Here is a 27,565-nt window from a genome sequence, read left to right as displayed (position 1 = left end):
GCTAGACAACTGGGTCAGAACATTCCCATAAAAGCTTGTCTTGTGGTGTGTTGTTGGTATTTAGTGGTTAATGCTCATTGTACCAAAAGTGGTCCAAGGAAAGCCAAAATTCCTTGATGTGCATGGGAAACAAAGACTAGCCTATCTGCTCTGATAGAGGTGCTGTAGCACATGATAGCATCAGGATGCGCTATAAAAACGTTCTGCTGGTGAAACCGTGTGTCCAGACATTCATGTGGAGGTTACTTTAAGATGTCTCACCTACCTAAACATTGTTTACAAAACCAAGTACTTCATGTAACATTAACATTACATTACATTAACATTAACCAAGTAACATTATTTCCAAATGGCAGGTGCCTTTTTCAGCAGGATGATGCTTCCTGTCACACTGCAAAAATAGTTCAAAAATGGTTTGAGAAACATGAAAAAGAGTTAAAGATGTTCCTCCATATCCCCCAGATCTCAGCCTGATCGAGCATCTCTGGGATATACCGGACAAACAAGTCCGATCCATGGAGGCCTCACCTCATATCTCACAGAACTTGCTGACATTTTGGTGCATAGATACCAAAGCACATGTGAAGTGCTTGTGTTCTTGTGAAGTCCATGGGGTACCTACACAATACTAGGCAGGTGGTTTTAATGTTATATATATTTTATAATCTTGGCATTGTTCTTGCAGCCCTTGTAGTCATTCATACCATCACACTGGTATTATACTAATTAATTCCAGAAGATCAGTTCTATCATCCAAGTCCTTTATTGTGTATTTTCAGAAATAAGAGCAGTTTTAATTGACTGGAGACAACTCTTACATTGTTAACTCTTAATTTATTATATAATTTATCACTCTATGATGCTTAAGAGGTATAAGGCTGATTTAGAATTTGCTATAGCTGTTTACATATCCTGCTAAGCCTTGATTTACTAAAATCCCATCTAAAAAGAACTAATTTGCATGTGCAATCAAATAAATTGCATGCACAGTGAGTGGACATGATGTGCATGATTTAGAAGAACTGAGTGAAATTGTCACATAAAAAGTAGGGATAGAACGCAGTTGGCAAGTTTTTTGCATGTGCTATTTGATCTTAATTCCTGCTGTGAATTAAAATATATCAGAGAGAATCAGAGAAGAGATTAAATGCACAGATTAAAGACAGAGAGAAAAACTTGACGATCAATATGACTATCAAATTAATGTTTATTTATCAGTTTTGATTATGTTCGTTGAAAAGCATTTGTTTAAATGCTATCAGCGTCAGAGGTGTGAATATGGGCTAATAAACAACTTTACAGCTTAGTAATCATTATAGCATAAAAATCTAATTGTTCCAAGACCTTAAATATTCAAAATTATGAGTGATGTATTTCTAATTTTTATACAAAACTCTTCAGATTTTCTTAATATACTTAAAATACCTCTTGTAAAGGTTATGATTAAGCCATCAAATGCTTAAAATAATACCTCTCCACTAGCAGCTAATAAAGATGTAGGGATAGCTGTGTACATTTGGCTCAAATTAGCATGCACGGTGTTCTTTTCCTGTTCATTGATAGTATTGGAAACATTTAACATTGGAAAATCAAATCATTTAACATGGTGCAGTATTGAAAAACTTTTATTTTCAACAACCTTTTCAATCTTATTTGATATTCTATAGAAAATCAGTAAAGCTTTTGTAGAAGCAAAATGAGAAAAAAAAAAAAAGCAAAAACATCGCCATTATATATCGTGTCAAGCATGTGTTATATGTGGTATTTGAATAGAATAGAGGCCTTGTTTGTCAAATATACATTACAGCACAGTGAAATTCTTTCATTACATATCCCAATTTTTGGAGATTGGGGTCAGAGCAGAGGTTCAGCTGTAATACAGAGCTCCTGGAGCAGTGAGGTTTAAGGGCCTTGTAATACTATTGGTTGACAAGGATGTTAGTTTGGGTGTTTGGATGTTTAAGTATCATGTGCTTAAAACTGGTATGCTTAATGCCATTATACATTATATCATTATTTTCTGCAAGTGTGTTGTCCATTATGATGGTAACTCTTTACTGATGGTGTGCTGCTTCAACAGTTCTGTCAGGTTATCTATAGGCTATGGTGTTGACAGGGTAGGTATTTCACATTAATTGGACCCCAATTGAAATGCAGTTTGAGTTGGCTCCTTTCAAACAGCTTTAAGCTGGTATCTCAGTCTACAAAGCTTGTAACCAAGGAAACAGTTGGCTGGGAAAAAAGGCAGCGTTAGAGCGTTTATGCCAACTCCCATACAATCACAGAAGCTCAACTTCTGGCTTTGATAGCTAGAAGAAGCTTGTCTGTGTTTGTGTTGGAGTTGGGGACAGTGTATTAAGCTTACTCTTGGAGCTTGAGGGGCATGCTCATGACGATGGAGAGCAGGTTGTGGACTGAGCAAGTGGGTTGAGGGAAGATGCCAGAAATGACCAGATTGTGTTGCAGCTTGTGGATGAGTAGGCACAGAATTCAGATTACCTCCATTATACTTGTTGTTCTGTGGGGCCTGAGCCCAGCTACAGTATGTGTTACAGGTCTGTTTGCTGTGGTAGTGCCTACGATATGCATGTAAAAGTGTATAAACACTCTCGCTTCAGAGCCTACAACTAACTTCTCTTTCCTTTGTGTCCTGTGTAGAACAACACTCTATAAACTTTATTATTTCCAGCCCGTAGCGAAGCCTTAGGGAATTCTTTAGCCACCCTTCAATATGAGTTGTGTGTATGATTTGGTGTAATCCACCTCATGATGGTGTAAAAGATCACATATGAGAAAACATCCATCCACAGTGGTGCTGTGACAAATCACAACATAAACACAATCCAGTAAAAGTTTCCACAGCACAGGGTTTAGCATATTTATAATCAACACAAGCATAAAATATGACTTTAATTGTGCTGTGAGCACAACCCTCCGTGTTATTTCATGCAACGTTATTAAATTAAGCCTGCAGCACTCTGCGTGAGCTGTAGTCTGTTTGCTTTTTCTACATTAGGCATTTATGGATTCAGTACACTGCTGTATACTGTATGGCTTGAAGGAAGGTACATTTAAAGGCAGACAAGCAAACACAATTGCTCCTGTTGTAAGTTGTTAAGTAATGGATCTGGCTCTGCTGGGCAAGACATTTGTAAAGCCATTGTGTTTTTCCTCCAGGGTGTTGTTTGAAGTCTACTCTGCCATCACCGGTCTGAGAAAAAAAGAGTGCACTGAATTAGAAATGTAATTACTGATGTCAAATGACATGCGTTGTGTTCTTGGTTGCTGCATCATCACACTAACATGATTACTTATCAGCATGGTGGTAACAAGAAGCGTGTCGTGATCTGCCGGGAAATGATGAGAATATTTATTACAATTTGTGTGTGTGTGTGTGTGTGTGTGTGAGAGAGAGAGAGAGGGGGTTTGAAGGAAACAGTAACTAATTATATTAATAACAGGCTATATGGGTCAAGTCTGACATGACTGACCTTTTGCTGATATTTATTTCAAGGATAGCACATGCCTGAAGACTGAGTTTGAATGAGAATTGAAAATTGAAATGATTTTAAGCCAGAAAATAGAAGGTAAGTAACTCAATTAGAATATGTGAACTTCTGCTCTGGAGGCTTAGTAACAGTATAGCTCTGAATTGCGCTGCTCTACACACAACCGACAGGCGCTCACAGTGCTATAGCACCTGTAATAAGCACATTGGTGATGTCTCACTCCAGCCAAAAATGGCAGATAGTGTGATGGCCTCCTGCCTCTTTGGTCATCGTGCTGTTGGAATCGAGACAGTTTAGTGAGGTTACGGCGCATACGTATACATGTGAAAGCGGCAAGCCTAGTGTGTTATGCTCTGTACCCGAGCAGTGGGATGAAAGAAGTGGGCCAGTTTCTCGGCAGGTGAGCGGCTCTGAATCACCGGTGCTGTCCAAGGTGCTACAGAGTGTGGAGGTGGACTCTGGCACTGCAGCTCGGCCACACACCCGTAATTAGCTTTCAAAAGCACATGACTGAACTTACTATTATGTGTGGGGATTTTTTTAGAAGCCATGACAACTGTAAGAAGCATGCAGTTTCTCATTCAATTGTATTTAAGCTTTATTTTTAGTGTGAGGTGGGTACACTCTATTGAATCTCTTGGTTCCTCTTTATATTAAAGGGACTATATTTTACAAATCAGCAGCAAGCAGAACAAAATTGAGTTCTACGTGCTAAAGATCACAAGAACATTTTTGGTGGAACTTTTGGTGGTTCTCTCTCTCTCTCTCTCTCTCTCTCTCTCTCTCTCTCTCTCTCTCTTTCTCTGAGTTTAAATGTTTACATAGACAGAAAAACACCAGGAATTGCTCCTACAACTTAATATCATATAGCTGCTCATACAGCTTAAGATCACTTATTACTCAAGATGGAAAAGCTGCTGTGACATGCACTGGACCTGGAGAGCTGTCAATAATAATATCTGCAGAACACAGCCAGAGGAACGCCTGTCCATCTGAATACAGGACATTGTCTGTCTCTGTATTCAGCTGCACAGATCAGACACTGTTGTTTGTCTGTCTTCCATCACCCACTGGCATGTGACAGTTCAGAGTGAGAAAGACAAGGCGCATACCCATATATGTATACAGTACGTGTATGCTAGCACACATCCACACGTTCCGACAACCTCGTGACTGTCGAGCTGTTGTCTGAGACAGATTGTATGTCGAACATGTAGCTATTAAACACATGAATCATGGTTATGAGCTTAGTTATGTGTTTATTACTGAATTTACATAATGTGCCTCTGATTTTTTGTGCATGTGGCCTGTTGTCCTAGTCATGTCTAATTTCTTTGCTAATTAGGGTTCAATAATATGTAATGGATAGTTAGATTTTGGAGTGTGCTTTGTTAACGCTTTACATAGCAATGTAAACTACATAGCAACATAAACAGTTATGTTTTTTGGTCCTTAGACTGCACATATAAAGTTAAAAAATAGAATGAATAGAAACAATAAGAAAGGAAAACATGTAGCAGAATACAGTGTGCAGCTAGAGTACTAGGATGATGTGAGACATGTAGTAACAGTACAATATGTGCAAACATTACAGAATGGAAAGTGATATATTAATGTGTGTGATTACTATACAAACTTGATTGACTACCAAGAGGATTGTATATTTGCATTTTCCATACAGAACATGCAGTTTAGTGAGTTTCTGCCAAATGATGCAAACTACAGGGTCATGCGACTGCAAATAAATGATATTTGGAGCTGCAGAGGTGGATGTCACATGATTGCCTAATGATGAGCGAATACACCTGAAGGAGTGTATTAAATTAAATGTATTAAATTACATAAACCTGTTTTCACCATTTAAAGAAAAATGATGTAATATTAAGTGTTAATAATAGAAACGTTAACTGAAATTATGTAGTTAAATAGTGGTGGTAATAAGGGGAATTATATCAGATATTCACTGCATGTTTGCACTGTTCTGAACTCAACATTAAACATTCATATGTCATTCATTTAATTTCATTAATTTATTTGGGGCAAATCCCAAGCACATTCGGGTGCAAAGAAGGAACGCAGCCTGGATAGGACAACACTCTTAATAAACAATAAGAAGTCTGAAAAAATAGAGTCTGAAATGTTTTCATCCACCAACACATTAACTTTTCTAAAATGTTTACACATTTGCTTAAATCTACACGACATGGTTTGGAGTTTTTCGGTGCATCTCCATCATCTTATTCATGTTTGTCAAATAAGATTTACTTTGTTAAATCACCCACATGACATGCACTAATTGAGAGTGCAATTTCAGTAACTTACTTAAGTATATACCCCATTACCGGCTGTAGGACGGCCAGAATCACGTGATTTATACTGTGTAAACATGACACAGAGTTATTCTGTTATATGTAAATCAGCGCATATCAGAACAATTCCATTTATGGTAAAGTATGACATGGTAAATCTTATTCCTTCTGTAGTGATATTAATGTTGAGGAACAGCACCTGTTGGGTGATTGATGCAAAATGTCAGTAGGACCCAACAATATATTTGTCACAAAATCCCCTCAGAGCACTTTCTGTATTTTCATTTCCTGGTCCTGGCAGCACTGGGGCTGCCCTTTGTGTCTCTCCTGTTCAGTTTCCTCATTAGTCTGTGTATTTATACCTTCTTCTTCCTCATCGTGGTGAGGTTTCATGCAATGTATGTGAGATAACATGCCATTCTTTCCTTTTTGCTGCTTTTCTTTTCTTCCTTTGTTTCTGTCTCCCAGTTGCCTAGTTGATTGATGGCCATCTTTTGACCTTGTGCCTTTTTATTGTTATTGAATATGGATTATTCATTTATGTTTCTGCCTGTTTCTTGACCTCTGCAGTGAACGGTAATAAAGCTTACTGGTTTATAAACATGATTTTACAATACTGCCAACTTATGATGCATGCTGCAAAATAATACATATTATTTACTTTCAGTGGTGTGTTGATTGAATATTGATAAGCGCCTTATTTGACCATAATCAAATATTCCACAGAACCGTGTAGTAACCTGAATTAAAGCAGTTAAGCAAAGAAACACAGGAGTACAGCACGTCCCTCCTTAACGCACAGCAGGCTGCTTGAGTGCAAATATTTGATAAGGGCCATAAGTTATTCATTATACTTGTTTCATGCTTTCCTTGAACTAGAACTGTGCTCTTCCCTATTAAATCAAGGCTGCGATGTTACAGAGCTGCTGCCATAGAGACCGCTCATAGAGAAAACTCAGCACCGGCTCTCTACCTCCACCCCATGCTCATGACAATTCATGAAACCTCAAAAACACAAGAATGTGCACAAGCATGCTTTTAAAGCAATCTGAACAGCACTTGGCATTGAAACAGGCAGTGAGGGAGGTGTCTGCTTTTCATCAGCGCTGTTTGAAACGCAAACTCGCAGCAGGCGCCTTTCTCACCCGTTTAGTTCCTTGAGCCTCAAAGGGTAATAGTGATGGGTGACAGTTTGAAAACCCACGCAGTCTCCTGTGCTTTCTCTCCTTCCCTCCTGTGTAGCTGGCAGCTGGAGGGGAGTGCAGAAAAGTCATTAATCCTAACAGTCATAAAAGGGCAACAGTGTGAAACTCCTCCTTGGGACAGCAAGCCAGGGTTTGATAGAGAAGGTCATCTGTGTAACAGAAGTACAACTGCATCCTCCCTTTATTTTTAATAGTAGTATCTCATAATGATAATTACGTGTCTGTTGTTTAGTCCTTTGCGTTTTTTTGCCCGATCGAAAGTATGATAGAATTCAGTTGTAGAAGTCCAGTATTAGCACAAATGCATAAAAAAGGTAATGACAAAAAAAATTATATATTTATTTTAATAATTTATATTTATAGTCAACAGGTCAGTCTGAAAATTTAAAATATGTAGTAATAGACTTAATATGGAATTAAATATATATATATTTATCAACACAACATAAATCACAATTATTGGTCGTACAATTATGCAATCTCTCTTTCTCAGGGCTAACTGCAATGAGTCTTCTCTTATAATGCTTGATGAGTTTGGAGTAAACAGAGCAAGGATCGTGCACTCACAGATACAGAATCTCTCCTGTTCTTCCACAGTCCTGGGACAATTTTTTTTTCATATAGGTTTTTACCCATCTTTACAAAGGGTGCCAATAATTTTGAAGCTGACTGTATATGGTTTTGCAGAAACTCAGTCGGTGCATTAGGGAGAGTGAATAATCACAAATTACTCTTCAAAAGATTTACTGCAAAGGGGGAATGAAGGGGAAACTGCTGGAACACCTGACAGGCAATCTTTCATTTGTTTTAAGAGGCGATAGATTGGGAATCCATTAAGAGGCAAAAACAGTTGGAGAGTTTGGGCGACTGTTGATATGACAGCACCTGTCAAACACACCTCCTGGGGAAACAGAGGATGTGTGCACAGAATGGAAGAGGAATTCTATGCTATGCTTGTTGATTAATACAATCTGAGCCATCTCAGGCAGGAAGTCCTATACCCCCAAGGGACCACTGAAATATGTGTGCATTAAATTTCCACACAAATATTAGAAGATAACGGACCACATGAGGTTGAGACTAGGAGCACGAAGGTCATTTAAAGGCAGAAATCTATAATTATCCATCTGGAAGTCACAACATTTATGGTTTTAGAGTCAAGGCTAAAAGTGGCTGATGCTGGTTTGACATTTCAGTTTTGGTCCAATATCATAGCTGAGGCATGTGAGCAGGTGATGAGGATATTTAAATGAGATAAATCTGGTATGTGAAGGCTGGCTCTGGGGCAAGAAGAAGCTTGTTGTTTGTAAGTAACGAGCGAGAGCGCACCCCTATGGCACGGACTTGTTGGACGCCGTGCCAAAACATGCGCAGGAACAGTGGAGCAGCTCCACCGAACCGTGGGTGTCTCTGGACCTGCGGAAAGTGGCATTTCTCATTCAAGCAGATGCACAGCTACAAATTTCCATGGCAACCAAGCCTCATGCTAATTGCGTCTCTATGTGATTCCCATCCGCCGCACTAGTGATAGTGTGAGAACAGTTCTCCTCCAATCGAATCTAGTATGTGGAGAAAATGTTTACAGGAGAAAGCTGTCTGTAAATCTGTTTTTTTGTACTGAAATCCACGTTAATATCCAGTGACAAATCAGGTTTAATAGACAACAGAGGTCAGATGAAACCTGAATTTGCAATCCAAACCCTTATTAAATTTTTGGTAGGAATCACACAATGATATTTCTTTAAATATTCTCCCTATTAGCCCTGTCATGACCAATAGTTTGGTGCTTGTACTTTAATGCTCTGTCCCAAGTGCTAAAAAGTTTGAACTTTTTTCAGTATTAATGACATGTTAATCTATATCTAATACATAAGATCCATACAGACTGCTTCAGGTCATTAGGTACGATAAATATATTAAGGTAATTTGTCAGAAGAGCTTCTGCTGCATTGCATTCAAAACCCTTGAATATATTAGCATTGCACCTTCACTGCACTCCTCACCCCAATCAATTATAATTGTGCATCTGAAATGCAAATTTTCACTTCATTCTTGCGCTTACCATGCAAGAAATTTGTTGAAATATTGTTTATAGTGTGCAGAAGAGAACACAAATTTAGTGTACTCCTCTCCCACAGAGATGTTCTGCATATAATCATTCTACTTTATCACTATGTCTCTCGCACTCTCACCGTGTGGTAGCTGCTAAGCAGGGGGCATGTGGTAAGCAATAAATCAGAAAATATTCCACTCTAGATTCAACCTGATTTGCAAAATAATTCATTCTGTCTATTTTAAACAGATACATACATTTGTTTTCACAAAATTGGATTGTTTGGCGCTTTAAAAGAACTTAAGTGGCTGTTTCAGCATTGTCATATGTTGTAGTGTTGCTCCTATTTGTGCCGTTTCCTTCGACTACAATGAATAGATGGAATCAATTTGTGAAAAGGACAATTAACACTCAAAAGGTGCGAGAGACATTTTCAAACTGCACAAGATCATAGACTACTTTCAGAAAATTAGACCTTTTTGCCAATATCAAGTACTATCTGTTTTTAAAGTTGTATTTATGTAACTTGTTGATTAATTATCAATGTGAGGCCTGGCGCTCAGTTCTGTGAGGACAATTATTATGTGGAGGACTGATGTGTGTCATCTGTTGCTGATCACTGACATTTCCGCTTGCATTAGGCAAACAACAGTGCTATTTTCCATCTTCGAGATCAATGTGAATAATCACGACGTGGGCAGAATTTCCTGATCTTCACTGTTTACTTCATAATACATGCTGGAAATTTCTGTGGCTCATATGTTCTCCTTGTGCAGGTTAAATCTGGCAAGTTAAGACTTACCATGAAATATAAAGACACCCAATATATATATATATATATCCAAAATAAAAAGGAGTAGCATGTCACTTTTGGGAGTTTTGGATTTTCGGGTTACGGTTACAGATAACTTGTTCAAACAGTCTTCACCATGGGAGAGCACAGCACTCAAATCACCAGGCCATTCAAAGTAATACAGAATTTGAGCTGTGATTCTGTTTTCCCCCTCATGTGGTCTCCTGTTATATGAAATGAGCTTGATGCTAGTGTCAGGAAAGCAGGAGTCACTGAATAAAATGTGGCCAAAATGTGAGTTTTTTTGACCAGATTGAGCAGAGCAACAGTAAAGGTGTAAAGGTGACTTATATAAATGTGTAAACCCAAACTGCTGATTGCTCAAAGAACGATTCTGTGACAAAAATCTGCAAATCAATTTTTTTTGTTGTTGCAAATAATCCCAATATAAATGATCTAAAACTCTTAGCCCTAAATTAGATTTTGGTCTCTACTGAGGAAAATGAATATATAAAGTATTTTGCTACATTCTGCCAATGATCCTTCATCCACGTTTGTATAGTTTTTTCATTTTTGTTTTTTAAAGCTTTATTTCTATAAGCTAATATTATGCAGTGTGTGGGGAGGAGTAGCAGCAGCAGCTAAAAGATATTGATCCTTAGGGACAGTGTTCCTATGGAGACAACCAAGTTTCATTTCAATTTTTCAGTATGATTATTCTCTCTCTCTCTCTCTCTCTCTCTCTCTCTCTCTCTCTCTCTCTCTCTCTCTCTCTCTCTCTCTCTCTCTCTGTCTCTCTCTGTGCCTGTTTGTCTATCACTCTCTCTGTCTCTCTCTGTGCCTGTTTGACTGTCTCTCTCTCTGTCTCTCTCTGTGCCTGTTTGTCTATCACTCTCTCTGTCTCTCTCTGTGCCTGTTTGTCTGTCTTTCTCACTCTCTCTCTGTCTCTCTCTGTGCCTGTTTGTCTGTCTCTCTCCTGTCTCTCTGTGTGCCTGTTTGTCTGTCTTTCTCACTCTCTCTCTGTCTCTCTCTCTGTGCCTGTTTGTCTGTCTCTCTCTCTGTCTCTTTGTCTCTCTATGTGCCTGTTTGTCTGTCTCTCTCTGTGCCTGTTTGTCTGTCTCTCTCTCTGTCTCTTTGTCTCTCTATGTGCCTGTTTGTCTGTCTCTCTCACTCTCTCTCACTCTCTCTCTGTGCCTGTTTGTCTCTCTCTCTCACTCTCTCTCACTCTCTCTCTGTGCCTGTTTGTCTGTCTCTCTCACTCTCTCTCACTCTCTCTCTGTGCCTGTTTGTCTGTCTCTCTCACTCTCTCTCACTCTCTCTCTGTGCCTGTTTGTCTGTCTCTCTCACTCTCTCTCACTCTCTCTCTGTGCCTGTTTGTCTGTCTCTCTCACTCTCTCTCTGTGCCTGTTTGTCTGTCTCTTTCACTCTCTCTCACTCTCTCTCTGTGCCTGTTTGTCTGTCTCTCTCTCTGTCTCTCTGTGTGCCTGTTTGTCTGTCTTTCTCACTCTCTCTCTGTCTCTCTCTGTGCCTGTTTGTCTATCACTCTCTCTGTCTCTCTGTGTGCCTGTTTGTCTGTCTTTCTCACTCTCTCTCTGTCTCTCTCTCTGTGCCTGTTTGTCTGTCTCTCTCTCTGTCTCTCTGTGTGCCTGTTTGTCTGTCTTTCTCACTCTCTCTCTGTCTCTCTCTCTGTGCCTATTTGTCTGTCTCTCTTACTCTCTCTTTGTCTCTCTACAGTATGTGCCTGTTTGTCTGTCTCTCTCTCTGTCTCTTTGTCTCTCTATGTGCCTGTTTGTCTGTCTCTCTCTGTGCCTGTTTGTCTGTCTCTTTCACTCTCTCTCACTCTCTCTCTGTCTCTCGCTGTCTCTCTTAGTTTCTAATCAACAGATAAAATCGAAATAATCTAAAAATCTAAACAATAGATAACACCTTAAGAAATCTAACAAAATATCCTCAAATTAAATAAATATGGAAACATACTAAACTTGAATGCAAAATAAACTTGCCTCAGGATGTCACTTTCACTGAGTTTTCAAATCCATTAAAATATACTCTATGAATAACCATTTAAGATGCTCTTGACTGTATGTTAATTTTGGGAAACTGGGTCCTTGACTTGGTGACCTATTTAAATATATATGATTATGAACGTGTTGAGTAATGCTGCCTTGAGTCATGTTAAAATTTGAAGTCCGAAGCTGAATAAAATCATATTAAATTCGCTGCTGCACTTAGAAGTCATTGAGCAGCCTGGTGTGGTAGGATGAGGGTATCGTTTGTTCAAAGTTATCACAATATACACCGATATTATAAAAGTGAAACATGAAAATTACAAACAGTTCCCACTAACAAACAACGTTCTCTGTGAGCTTTTAAAGTTTCCAGGTCGATTTTCTGTGGGTGTGTTAACATTAACCGGATCCGTAATGTGACACATCACAGCTTTACTAGTTTGTCTTAATGTTAGTCTACCGCAAGGCACACTGCAATGAGTAGCAATATAATTGCAATATGTTATTTTTTAAGAATCGTGGGTAGGTTTATTATGACAACATGTACGAATAAAAACACGAAATGATATAAAACGCTAAAAACGCAGATAGTCTAATTAAGTGTGCAGCAAAAATAAAAGGGAAATCCAAAAGACAAAAAAAAAACAGAAAGCACCAAGACTTTACAAATGAAGGATGTATTCAGAACTCAGTCATGTTCTCAGAGTGATGGGTTAATCTGACAGATTCAGTTCCAACAATTACCGTTTTAATTTTTCATTTTATTTGTTTATTTTTAAAATGTCTTTTTGTTTTATGTTACACAATATTGTGATAGGCCGCGTCATCAGTATTCAGAATTTTTATCCCCTGATTTTTTAACAGCAAGTACTTGCCTTAAAAGACAGCGATCTGGATGTCAATTAAAAGAGATGGTATGAGTCAATGACCTGATAAAAATTGTATTCCTGGTTAAAAAAAAATAAATCAACACATTTTTCCTGTGTGGTTAAAAACCAAAGGAAGCAAAGTCTCTGAGGTGACACTGGCATTTGAATGTGTTGGATTTAAAAAATGCAAAAACATTACAGTGAAATGTTCCATCAGCATTTTCACTGCTGTGAGATGGGAATTTACTTAACACTGCTCAGTTAGCAACTTTGAATCCTCTAATTTCCTCGGCGATCCTGTTAGACTTTGTATTCTCTAATGATCTCATTTTCTTTCCTTCTCTCAGGCAAAATGCAGTAAATTAGTTATCATCATTACATGTTTCAAAGATACATGCTTTAAAAGAAAAACGAAGATCGCAACTACAAAATTATTACGTTAAGACGCCGCAGTGACAGAGTAAAGGTCTCAGTGATTAAAACACCTCCAAAGATTGAGGGTTAATGCTGTCTAAAGAAAAAATTAGTTGCGAGCTAAGAATATGTTACGTAGCTGGAGTGTTTAAATGGCTGCTTTTTAAACAGTTCACCAGTGTGTACATTTGAAGTTGATTGAAAGACCGGTTGATTTGCTAACTTTACATCATCTTTGATGCACTTTGTGGTTTTAATTGCTTGATGAATAAAAACTTATAAAATGATGAGGCAAACAATAGGAATGATGGACCTTATAGCTTTTTAACATATATACAGAATTAGTATGATTCTCATTTTTGCCTTTATATAAAAGTGCAGACTTTCCACTGTCTCTCAAAAATAAAATCTCTCTCACTCTCTCATTTTCTACCTCTTATCTGAACTACCTCGGGTCACGGGGAGCCTGTGCCTATCCCAGGCGTCATTGGGCATCGAGGCAGGATACACCCTGGACGGAGTGCCAACACATCGCAGGGCACACACATACACACTCATTCACTCACGCAATCACACACTACGGACAATTTTCCAGAGATGCCAATCAACCTACCATGCATCTCTTTGGACCGGGGGAGGAAACTGGAGTACCCGGAGGAAACCCCCGAGGCACGGGGAGAACATGCAAACTCCACACACACAAGGCAGAGGCGGGAATCAAACCCCCAACCCTGAAGGTGTGAGGCGAACGTGCTAACCACTAAGCCACCGTGCCCCCCTCAAAAAAACACTTTACTATTAATCCTCATAGAAACGTCTGTCACCGAAGCAAAGACGTTTGCATTATCTGCTGCACATTGACCTGAGATGTAAATAACTCCTGAGAAAAATTATGGCCATTCAGTCCATCAAATGCATAATGTGAAACCTGCAACCTAAAGCCTTGAGGTTATGGGTGAAAATGGAAAAGAGAACAATGGAAAGCTAACCGTAATGACAGTTCAGTATCCGGTGGATGATGACCTCTGGTGTCAGATGTCAGGACAGTCAGGAGTCGCAACGACAGTAGTGACCTCGGTAATAATGGCCCGCTATTATTCTCAGACACTAGCATTCATATACAGATGAAGTTGTTCATACAACTTTATTGTTATGTAAGTTTTCAGAATTGAACTATCTGAATGAATGCATTCGATAGAAGTTATTTGCAGAGACGATTATCCAGGCTTTGTTAATGTACACATTAAGATTTACCCTCATTGGAGTGGTACAATGCTTTTAACTCCAGATATTTTTATGAAGCAGCTTTACTGGACTCTGGATGCAGTCCCCTAATACACAAGCCATATAATTCAGCCTAAAACACTTGTGCTCTACATAAGATGGATGAATAATAGAGAAATTGATACAGCCCTATTTGCTGTTAGATTGTGATTGTTTTCCCCTAATATCACCAACCAACATCTATTGAGTGTAATCAGTTAACAATAGCTGTTGTTTCAGTGCCCTAGCTTTCTGCCTGAGCTATTAAGTAACATGGTTTTGGCCACATTTGCACATGTGCACCAGTGTTCTGCCAGGACAGATTAGTGTGTGAAACACATCTCAGGTAGTTTCACTGATGGAGTGTTAATATGTGCTTCCTTTTATTTTCACCTCACTGGTCTTTCTCACTGGAGCTACGTCCCAGTGCAGGCAGTTGGTCTAAATCACCTGCTGCCCTTCCTGTTCCTCAGAAAGAAGAAATGTGCCACTACGTCATCCATGATGAGCAATATAATCAGTGTGGAAGCAAGAAAATCTACATTGGCAGTTTTGTTGTTGTCTTTATGTCAGTTGTCCCTTTTGAACTGTCGCTACTTTTTTTTAACTTGTTGTCTCAGACTTCTGTGTTACTGTAGCTGCTATCCATTTTCACTTACCATTAAATACTTAAAATACAAAAGTGTTTATGCTAGTAGCTAAAATAATTGCAGTTGTTTTTTTTTTTTTTATTTCGATGTAAAAATGTTTATGGCCACCTGCATAATCCTGATGCCTGTATACACAGCTGGCTCAGCCTGCAGGTGACAGAACTGTGATGCAGCTCAAGGACACAGTGGTGCTCCATCACACAGAGCTTGTTTAATTGCCTGTGTGTGTGTCCTCTGTAAACACAGTCTTACTTAGAACAAAGAAGAAGGCTAATGTGTAACCTGAAACCTGCTGTATCTACAGGGCCCACACCTCTTTAGCTTTGCTATTCATCCAGTGTTAAGTCCACACGATGCATCCATACTGAACACAAAGCTAAAAAATGTTCATGTTTATGTCACTCATCTCTTTTTCCCAACTGTTTGCCTACACTGGACTCATCGTATTTTACAAAGGTAAAGTTTTGTCATAACGTAAGGAATAGGCTAAACGTATGTTCAGGTAAAAGTAATATTTCATGAACTTGCTTTGATTTATTGCATAACAGATTGAACAGCTTTTACATGAATGATTGGATTATGAGCATCATTTGGTAATTGATCTATATCTAATCTATATCAGTTAGGACATCAGGAAACATTCTTTATACTGTAACACCATAGCTAACTCCAGGATGCCATGGTTTTTAACATTTTTGATATTTATTACTCCGGTTAACCATCATGTTTTATATTGTACATTTAAACTAATGTTTTAAGTAAGCTGCAAGTGTGCTCATAATGTAATTGTATTAACGTTTAACTTTATATTTCATATGTATTTCTAAGGGAAACTTTTAATTCATAGATTTTATTCTGCAGGATTTTGTAGAGGTTTTTTACGTTAAGCAGAATGCTCTTTGCACAATATTAGGCTTTTAAGTGCTTTGAGTAGAAGGCAGTCTAATAAGCGTAAAAGCTTATTTTCCAAAGGTCTCTATTTTCTCAGCACTTTATTATCAAGGAAAGATTTTATAAGGAGATTGTATTGTTTTTGTTCCTTTGAAACCTTTCACAGCCTTGCTAACATTTGTATTGTGTCCTTAAGTGTCTGTCTTCCTTCCATCCATGTTGATGACAGAAAATTCCGGCTCTTACCACAGTTTTGTGTTTTGTCATGACCTGCTGATTAAGAAGAACGATCATGCTTTCGATATTGCCAGTTGGTTTTCCTGTGGCATAGCTGACTTCGATATCCTGAATCTGTTATGTGCAGAGGATACTAACTAATAATAAAAACCTGATAAGGAGAAATGGCTGCTCTAGTGCTTACTGATTGCATAATGCTTGCTTATTTACACTGCAGATTCATTACTGGCTTAGCTCAGCTAAATTGTTGGTTTACAGTATGACTATGCTGCTTGCCTGTTATTGTTGCTCTGTCCTGACTGTATCCACTGATATATTACTTGATATTTGTTGCAGGCAACACTTGTTGGTGGTCTATCACTCACTAGAGTTGGCATCTAGTTGGTACAGAGTGAGGCTAAACATCATTCCACATTTGTTTAACTGATTGTTTTTTAATGCCATGAAATGTTGCTAAGTGATTTAAAGGTGACATTAATTAAAGATGTACACAACACTTCTTGGACAATGGCCAGAATATTAAATTAGCTCTGATATTACAATAATTAATTTTCATGATGCGGTTAACAGAAGGCAAAACAAAAACAAAGATGGCATCTGGCAGATCATTCCTCGGCAGAGGAAGCAGAACGTTATCGTATCATGATACCACGGCCAAACAGGGATGAAAGATGTGAAGATCTGGGAAATTAGGAACACTGGGAATCAAGATGAGACAGCAGACCGATGTTGTTTGATGAGTATTCACTGTGATCTCACCATGGACTGCTAGCGGGGGCAGTGACTGAGAGATCTCTCTTGTTGGCTGCCATTAGAAGCCTTCAGGCTGGAGCCGTGTGCTGAGCTGACAGGGGAGGTTTTTTGCCATGGGCACAGTCCTGACTTAAGCCGAACTCTTCCTATTTCTTCTATGTTGATGATGCTTGTCACTGAAGTGTATTCGTCCTTTCTGACCTTGTCAGAGAATGTTATTATACATAAACTTAATTGAATTTGCCCTCTAATGAAATGGCATGGAGCACTGCGCAGCTCGAAGCAGTGCAATGACTTTATGATGAGTTGCCTACATTGTACTGTAAGACTCAGTCACGCTCACGGCTTTCCCAGTTGCTGCCTAAAAAACACTGCTAGACTAGCAATCTTGTCACTCATGAGGTTAAAACATGTACCTACAAGATATGTTCATTGTTGGTTTCATATGCAGTTATTTCAAAAGGCAACAAAGTACAAATTCTAAAGCCGATAAGTGAACAGCTGTAAACAGTGCAACCAAAACCTCACATCATCTCCTATCATGTGTACATTTATTCCACCGATGATTTATTCCCCTGAGTCTTGCCTTTACTACTTTAATTACCAATTTTCATGACATGAACCCGGCTAAAATAAAATGAATCTCTGCTCTTCGTGTTACTTTATCATGTTTCCATGTTAACTTTATAGCTAAAGTTACCACTTTTAACATGAATCAAGCATTAGCGTGTTAGTCATTACCTCCTGACCGGAGAGGCCGACGCTGCACAGAAAGGTTTGTTCTGCCACAAAGACATATTTCCAGATTCAGCCATTGCAGATGTTCACAGGACAGCAGGATAGCATTACAGCCTGCTGGATTCTTCTCCCACATCTTCGCCGGAATGATGGCTTCAAGGGCCATCAAGAGTGTTTTTTTGGCGTCTTCAAGGGCCATCAAGAGTGTTTTTTTGGCGTCTTCAAGGGCCATCAAGAGTGTTTTTTTGGAGACAAAACATTTATACTGTAGCTATCAAAATCAATTTGCTTGTGCAGCCTTTTAGTGGAAGTGGTTTCTCTGAATTGACCCTAATAGAGGTAAAATGGGTTGTCATCAACATGCACATATATATCTGTACACAAAGCACCACTTGTTCTTCCCTAAATACACAACCCACAGCAATTAGATGTGATAAGGAGGCTACAGCACTGTACAGAGGGAAAGCACAATTATTTCCATTTTGGACAAAATGAGGACATTTATTGTACAGAATGTCCTGCTTTATATTGCATTTGGCTTCAAGGTGGCTCGATTTTGGACTCTATACTCAGGAAAGTTCTATTTCTATTTTTAAAGGTGCATCACATTTAAATGCACCTTTAAAAAACTTTAGTTAGGATCGTATTCAAAGTCAGCAACTTCAGTTGGAAATATAGATCAGTATTTATGTGGAGAAAGTTCTCTGTATTGAGTCTGCTTACACAGACCAAGTTTCTTTGTGGCTCATTCAAGTTATTAAAGTTAAAGTAATAGTCATAGTAGTAGTAATAGTAGTAGTAGTAAAATTAAGTAATGTTGTTCATGTCTCTGATTTCTCATGATTTATAAAGTCTAGAAATGACTGAAATGGTGATTTCCAATCAGGGTTAGAAATTATGAACTGAAAAAACAGAGTAGAGGTTTTATTCTTTTCTTTTCTTTTCTTTTCTTTTTAACAGCAGTAGAATTTAACAAAGATTTAACATAAAGAACAATACAATATTATACCTACAAATGATCACATTAGTTATAGTACTCCTGTTTAATCAAGCAGATGAAATTCATCTTAATTGAACAATATGGCTTCTACACTCAGCTTAATGAAAAGCACTTGAACCAGATGCATTGGCAGGAAGCAGAAAGCATGAAGCTGTGATTGCAGGGGTAAAAAAAACTGTATCTACTGCTGAAATTCGCATCATGTGACAACACGGGCACTGGAAAACATCTGTTTTATACAGTATTTTTATTGTATATTTTGATTAGTCCAAATGAAATAATGCAATTTTTATTAATTTGATTTGACACATGCACATACTGTATTTATGCATTAAATGTCATTATATAGTTTTTTAGTTTATGACCATAACATGATTTTCAGAATGATGTATTTATGGTTAAATCAATACCACCTAATAACAGAACTCAAAATTCTCCTTTTTTTGCCACATATGTGTTGTTAATTCATGCAATATGGCTTTTACTCATCTGTTCAATTTTGTGTAATACGAATTGATTTGGGAAAGTTGCATGTAGGACGGTCGAACAGAATGAGGCAGAGAAAGAAGAAAACAAGGAACGAATACAGAGAACAGATTTTCCTCAGAGTTGAACAAGCTGGGTGAGATAGTGCATGGGAAAGTCTTATTTTTGTAGTACTGCATTCCTGTTGGCCTTTTAAGGAGATGGATGGATGGGGATCAGACAACTGGGAAATGGTGTCTTGTTGTAAAAAAAAAAACATCTTCCACCACAGTGACACATCAATTTAAGCAACTCTGACTGCTGTTTGTCTGTGTGACTTTCTTAAAATGTGGTCAGTATCATCAAGGGAACCAGGCTACACTGCCTGCCCTTTATGTCTGTTAACCTTTGTCATGATTTATTGAACTAAAACTGCATTTCTCTGTTTCCACTGGAAAGACGAAGTCTACATCATAAAATAGTATATAAAGTGTATTACGGAAAACTTGGGCTGGTTGTTTGGTGTGTGTGTGTGTGTGTGTGTGTGTGTGTGTGTGTGTGTGTCAGAGTGTTCATGCCTCATCCTAACCGAACAGAGACTTCCATAGCAGACTTAATGCCAATCTCTAGCCATAAAATAATGTATTCTTCTCAATATGCTGCTTCAGAGGCTGAAGCACCTGAGGCTTGTACCTTTTTCAGCTTACTATTTGACGTCTTTTCTTTCTTTCTGTCAGTCTGCTTTCCCTTTCCTCATGCCCATACACTGAAAAAAAAAAACTCAATGAATTTACTTCATTCAAATGTGTACATCGTTTTTACATGATACATTAACACTGTGTTAATGTTAACATTAACATTAACACAGTGATTTTAACACGCTTATGTATTTCTAAAACCCTGAAAAAATCCAACACTGCACTCTCACCTGTGCTGGGGCTCAAATGTCGGTCACTGTCAGCTTACCAGAACGCCATTCCTACAATGATGTTCTACTCTACTACACGTCAAAACGTTTAATGCAATCCTGTAGTTATAATTCCCATAAATGTCCTCATGACATTTCCTAATGTAATTGATTTACATTAATATTACGTGAATTGATCACATAAGTCAGTCAGCTATAACCTTTAAATTAAGTTTACTATAAGCAATTTAATATTTTTATCTACACTATATGTAATATGGTCTCTTGAATCTGACTGACCACATCTACCGTTTTTTTTAATGTAGGCATGCTGACCCAAAGCTGATTAGCGCTCCTTCTCATCAGTGTCTAATATCAGTTATACAGCACTGAGACCTTCCCAGTCTCATTCATGGCTCAGTGAAATTAGCCTGCCAGCCCTTTTCAGATTTTTTCATCTGCCTGTAGAATAGCAAACAACATGATGTACTCCACTTAGAAGATCAGGTCTGCATTAAACATGAGATTGGTGCTGCCGTTCAGCCCTTAGAAAACTGATTGCCTCCTTGGAGTGTTCTAGCAGTGATGTTTGCAAGAATGTGGAGTGCTGTGGAACGACAAGGTCTGACTGTGTACTTAGTTAGTCTGTGTACGTGTAAGTGAGCAATTCATGCAGTTTTTGCTGCAGCGTGAAGGCTTTTGGTTCAAAAGATAGATATGAGAAGAGAGTTTCGAACTTCAGCTTTTAAAACATTTATTTTAGATTTCGGAATATTTGACTAACAGATGTTTCTCGTTACAGAGGTGCGTCCTGTTAGACTGATTGTTTAAACAGTAAGTAGGTCTGAACAGCTTGTCTTGGTCTTAGACATTTGTTGTTAATAAGGATAAGCCAACGTGAAGATTAGAGAGCTGTCTATGGGGAAAACAGCGAGCAATTTTGAAGCAGAGAAAAGAGGGAAAATCAATCAGAGCCACTGCAAAAGCATTGGGCATAGAAACAATCAGGAATGTGCTGAAAGAAACCACCGGGGAAGTAAGCAACAGAACCGAACAGTTTGGCTAAGGAAAACAACAACAGCTGATGACAGAAACAATGTGAGGGCTGTGAATAAAAATCCAAAAACAACAATCAGTGACATCACCATCAACCTCCAAAGAGCAGGGGTAAAGGAACTACACATAAGGTCAGTGGTCGCTCAAGTGGTAGGCTCTGGGTTGTTGATTAGTGGATCAGCGTTCAAGCCCCAGCTCTGCCAAGCTGTTATTGTTGGGCCCTTGTGCAAGGCCCTTTACTCTCTAAGAATGAATATCACTGTGCTGTAATGTATATGTGACAAATAAAGGCTTCTACCAAAAGATGTGGTCTGCCCAACAGTAGCAAGAAGGTCAGATGGGGAATACAGAGATTAACAAAAGTTCTGGAACCAAGATGAACCACTACAAAAGTGTGGAGGAAGCGGCCTGGGCTTGTGTGGCTGCTTCTGAAACTGTTTATTTTTGATGATGTAAGAGGTTAGAAGCAGCAAGATTCTTGTCTGCAAATTTACAAAGAAATGGATCCAGTCATACTGGGGGGGGACTTTATCAGGGGAAAAAGTGTAAAAAAAAACCAGGCCACCAGTATTTTACATCCTGAAAAGGAGACTAAATGTACTATGATTCTGTAGTAAAAGCCTGGAAAAGATTCATAAAAGAAAACAGCAATTTGTTGATGTCACTAAGGCACAGGCTTGATGCATTTATTGCAATCTATGGATATATAACCAAATATTAAATGTTATTTAAATTTTATTTGTTCATTTTTTGGATTTGGCGAATCAAGGTTTAGTGTTAATATTGTTAACACAGCTAGCTGTAAGTACCTGGAAATAAAAGCTGAAAACCTAAACTTGAATCTCTTATCAATTAGCCTTGCTGTCCCTATAGTTTGGGGGATTGTACGTATTTATGTTTGATCATACTCAGTCATAAATGAGTACGTGCATCACTATAGCTTAACTGATTGCTTGTATCTGTGGTCTTCCTGCTGTATTGTTATGACAAATCCAGGCCCTGTGTTTGCAGGTCATACACACTGATAGCCAAGATATTGGTGGCCTATTTTGGTGCTAATGATTTCTCCCATTTCAAACAACCAAAGAAACCACTGTCATGCTAATGACAATGACAGTTGCCTTTTGTCCCGAACAAATCAGCTAATGGCCCAAGTAAAAGCTGCATGGTTAAGTGTTTTTCCTATTTGCATTGCATTCATTTCATTATACTTGTATATGGCTGTGTCTTTAGTTTCATTATGCATGCTATTACCAGTATTGCATGACAGTTCTGTGTTTTTAATCGGTGTCTACATCGGTGTCTACAAATTAATAAGGTTAATAAGTTCATTTGCAAGTTAATATGGTTGTTATTGGTGACCAGAATTTTGTGTAGTTTAGTAGGGCATTAAGGCATACATGGCATTAAGGAACATGTATATATAATAGCTGAATTATGTAATTCATTTAAACATAAGTAAATTTCTAAGATGTCAGTGTCATTTTTTTTTTTTTATCTTTTCCCAGTTGGTTAATGGAGATAAAAATCATGCTAATTTTTATGTCATCTGCCTGACAAACTACTGGGTAACTGCAACTAAAAATTAAATGTACACTTTGTCCAGCCATTGTAAAAAGATTTGATTTGTTGTTGTAAACAATATTGAAAATCAGTTATTTATTACAATTGCTCAGCCAATTCAAGAAATTGTTTAACACCATGCATCCTATTCACTTGCCTATCCGACATATGGTCACAGAAAACCTGAGAGCAAGGCGTGGGACACCCTGGATAGGATGCACAATCACACACCAGTTCACACACACCAACAATTTCGAGGCCTACAGTATAAGCCTACAAAGCATGAAGACTGAGAGAGGAATCTGTGGTAAACAGAAGAAGACCTCTAAGCACAGGGAGAATACACATGCTTTAGGATTAAAAATAGTGTCCATTTGTCTCATTGCCACAGCCTGGGAACCAACCCAGACACTCAGGGGTTAACTCAGTGCCAGTGGGTGAAATGGCCGGATTTTGTCAGGAAGAACATCTTGCATAAAAACCTGTGCCAAATCAAAATATATGCGAATCGTATGATCCACTTTGGCAACCCCCGAACAAGGAGCAGCTGAAGGACAACAACAACATTATCATTATTATCATTATTAAAATTAGATTCAAAACGAAAATATGTTTTTTTATTAAATCAGTGGTGGTGGTTCTGGAGATTTACTTTATCCGTGAGGATCTAGACTCTATCCCTGAGGATCTGAAATGCTGGGCATTGGGGTGGATATACAGTACATGAGTATACCCATGAGGTGGGTGTGACGTCATTTCCATGCAGAGCCAAAAATAAATAAATAAATAAACAGAACAAACTGATATCTAACAACACTTTAACTCAGCTTAAAAGTATCACCATCAGTTATGTTTAATTAATTGACAAAGCCAATATTTGTGATCAAGATTGAAATATAAACTGTGCAGTTCTCCATGTCCATGTCTTCTGTTCCCTTACATTAAGCTGATTGGGATATTAAAAGCCTAATTTGTCTTTTAAACATTTTATTGAAAGAATAAATTAGGCACTTTTGTTTCATTTTTTTCTGCATAACTAAAAAACCCAGTCATACTGAAGCATAATGAAATTTCTCATTTCTGTTTAGTGAAAAATGTTTCCTCTCTAATTAATAAGTGCTTTAGAACTTTTGTAATTAAGATTGCAGAAGGGAGAAACACACTCAGTTCATTGCAACCGAATACTCGCTCTGAAATGAAAAGTGTCCGCTGACAAATGAAATTAATTGTAATCTAAATCTTAAAAGAGCAATTTGACTTGTAATGTAACTTGTAATTAAACCTAAATATAAAAGATATCTTTCCTTGACTCACGGTCACCTGGTTCGAGCATGTGAGCATGCTGGTTATTCTTCTGAACTGTGTGACCCTGGGCATGTTCCAGCCCTGTGAGGACGTCGCGTGCCAGTCTGAGTGGTGCATCATCCTCCAGGTGAGCACTGATCTTTTTTTAGACTTTGAATATAGGTGAGGACATGATTACAGGGTTTATTCTCCTCTTTGTGCTGCCTATAATGTATTGGATATTGCTCCAACTGTCTGTTTTTAATGTTAATTGAACAAAGATTCATTTTAGCGTTTATTAAGCTTGAACTCTCATCCCACACGGGGCATGAATGATGAGTAGAGGCCAAAAGACATGTTGTTAGTGTAACTCTGTGATTCCCTATTGCCCTGCATGACACTCCATTAGACCTCCAGGGGAATTGTGTCTGTGGGAATGGTGCTGGAGCGGCACATTGAGACAGCGATATCAGTAGGAATTAGTCGGACGACACAGGAAGGAGCACATTACCCATAACTTACCTACACCTTTCCTCAGGACTGGCACGTTGTTTAATGCCTCCTGCTGATCTACAGTATTACATTCTGGCTGATAAAGAGTGTTATTTCTTTGAATAAAAATGATCATTTTGTTGGTTTCTGCCTGGTGTAGACCCTGTGTGTGATGTACTCCTGGTAAAGTGAAGAATAACAGCTTCTTGTTTTGCCTTGTCGTGCAGGTTATGTGTAAATACAGTGTTATTGTGTCCACAGGCATTCGATGACTGCATCTTTGCCTTTTTCGCTGTGGAGATGGTTATCAAGATGATGGCTCTGGGGATTTTTGGATCTAAGTGTTACCTTGGAGACACTTGGAATCGCCTGGACTTCTTTATTGTCATGGCTGGGTGAGAGATCCATCATTGTATGAACAATAATCTTTCTCTTAAGAGCTCAAATAAGGGTAATTTCTTGGATATGATTTGTAAAAGGTAAATGGAGTAAGCTGAGGCAGACTGAGAACAAAAATCAGTCTGGGAATTTGTATTAAAGTGCATCAACTAGTATTATAACACAGGAGTCCCCTATTTTAAGATTTTACACAAAAAACAGCAATTAAAGAAACTATTTATTTAAATGTTAATCAACTCTCTTTAGCTAATTTATGTACACGTCAATAGTCCCTTTAAAACCATTGACGTCATTGACTGGTAAACAATTTTCTTATAACATTCTTTTAAATGATTTATTGCAGGGTTCACATTTATATTTTTAGTACCTGGCAGTACAAGTGCTTTCATTTTAGAAAGCTAGAAGAACTAGTATTAACGATAGCTTGTTCCTTTTAAGGACTGTGGCTTATGAGTTATTGCTTATTAGCACACTTCATTTTAAGCAGAAAGTAAAAGCTGGTATTCACACACAATTAGAAAGCTGTTCTAAATAAAGGCTGATATAAAGGAATGCTTATTGATCAGGAATGATCATATATTATACAGTAAGGAGGCAACTAAATATGAATTATTGTTGATTGATTAATTATGAGCTATTCAGAATGAGCAGAATGATATGGCACAAACTCTTTGTTTTTTTTTTGTCAGTGGTTTGCTTCTATAGCCTGATCTAAACACTGCCTTACTGAGCTCCAAAAAAACAACATATTTATACTATATTTCTGAACAGACTGGCCCAAAATTTATAAAGGAAACCTGTTTTTATTTCTAGACTGCCACTGTATAGTTCACACACTGTGCACAGGAAAGTATATTGCTGCTGGGGTCTCTAGAAGACAATAATTCTGCTCATTTAGTGACAGATCTTACGTGTTAATTGCACATATTTCATCATTCTTATATAAACACTCTCTATCGTTATTAAAATGAAATCTTCCAGAGAAAGTCATTATATTGCCTTTTAAAAATGAAACACAAGCTTGTCTCAAAGCAGCAGGCAGGGTGTTAAAGTACAGTGAATCTTTCTCATCATTCTGGAATGTAAATTAATCCAAAAAAAGGTTCCTGATGTCAACTCGATCAATAGATCCCTGATTTGGAAACCTTTTGTGTAGTGTATTGAAAAAATATTCAAATTCCGGGCTAGACCACACCTACTTCAGTTCCCAGATGTTTGGAGCACTAAACAAATACAGATACAAATACAGACATCCTTCTGTCTTCTCTCTGTAACAATGAATATGTGTTTTCTGGAGCAATGCTGTCCCTATTGTTAATTATAATCACAAGGAGATTTAGATTCTTTGCATCTCTGCATGTCTGCTTTTCATCTATCCTTGTCTACTATATACAGAAAGTTGATAATTGAACCATAATGGACTAAACAAATCACAAGTAAGGTCTCAAACTGGTGGGGCTGGCATTCTGCACGGTGTGCATTCATTGTGTACTTGTTCACTCATGACCAACAGTCGTATTTGATCAAATATAAAGTCACACAGTATGTGTATAGTTCTCCAAATGTACCCAAATGACACATTGACATAGGTCATTAAATAGAACTGATGTAATGTATTTAATGTCTTAGATGTCTTTCTTGTTCTGGACATTATTGTTTACACGGGTTTTACACACATACAGAGCTATACTGCATTCACCATATCATTTCATGGCAAAGAATTTCCTCAAGTCTTGAATTTTGATTAATTTCATTTCATTTCATTTCATTTAATTTAATTTAATTTAATTTCATTTCATTTCATTTCATTTCATTTCATTTCATTTAACAATACATAGATTCAATTACATTCATTTAAATACAATTATAAACTCACTTTATACTTAGTTTGTAAATGCAATAGCAAATTTAGAACATGAGACTGAATGTAACCAATTTCTCAGTCCAGGACTAAATATTTATTACACAACTAAACAATTGAGTGTTAAAAGCATTGCTCAGGGACTCCAGCAGTGCAGCTTGGTGGTGCTGGGATTCAACCTTCTGATCAGTAGTCTAGCACATTAACCACTAAGCTACCGCTTCTCAGAAGTGTTTGTTGCTGAAAAATAGGTTTGATGGTGTAATGGGGTTTCTGCCTCTGTGTATGGAAACTGACTGTGTTCTGTCTCTCTGAAGGATGATGGAGTACTCACTGGATGGGCACAATGCCAGCCTGTCAGCCATCCGGACTGTGCGTGTACTCAGGCCTCTACGAGCCATCAACAGAGTCCCTAGTAAGTAAACTCATCGTCTAGTAAGTAGTAAGTTATGCTAGATAGTATGAAATATGATAACAGAATATTGATATGTGATATATATGGAGACAAACCATTTTCACAGATACATGAGAAGGCAACGTGAGAAAGACCACGTTTGCTTCGTTTAAACTCAGTGCCTCTTTAATAGGAATACCTCGACTCCTACTAATTCATGCAATTATCCAATCAGCCAATAATGTGGCAGAAGTGCAATGTATAAAATCATGCATATTCAGGTCAAGAGCTTTAGTTAATGTTCACAAAAACTTACAGAAAGTGTCAGCAGTGAGGAAAGGAACATGCTACAGGTGCTCTAGCTTGTGAGTGTATTTAAGTAATACCAGCATGTACAGTAACAGTGAATGTGTTATCACGAATAACATCACAGCCTTCGATCATTCCAGCA

The 27,565-nt window shown here is 38.0% G+C and overlaps 1 protein-coding gene across 2 annotated transcripts in view; it reads left to right on the top strand.

Annotated features, from left to right (window-relative positions):
- Positions 1-27,565, top strand: part of cacna1ha (calcium channel, voltage-dependent, T type, alpha 1H subunit a) — an 88,374-nt gene that overhangs the window by 15,569 nt on the left and 45,240 nt on the right. For both annotated transcript variants that reach the window (XM_060897050.1, XM_060897049.1), the window contains exons 3-5: positions 24,005-24,116; positions 24,722-24,855; positions 27,038-27,135. In XM_060897050.1, coding sequence (XP_060753033.1) covers positions 24,005-24,116; positions 24,722-24,855; positions 27,038-27,135 — 344 coding nt within the window. The remainder of the gene's footprint in view (positions 1-24,004; positions 24,117-24,721; positions 24,856-27,037; positions 27,136-27,565) is intronic.

Source organism: Tachysurus vachellii, chromosome 21 (assembly GCF_030014155.1).
Source record: "Tachysurus vachellii isolate PV-2020 chromosome 21, HZAU_Pvac_v1, whole genome shotgun sequence".
NCBI classification, from domain to species: domain Eukaryota; kingdom Metazoa; phylum Chordata; class Actinopteri; order Siluriformes; family Bagridae; genus Tachysurus; species Tachysurus vachellii.
This window is presented reverse-complemented; position numbering and strand designations above follow the sequence as displayed.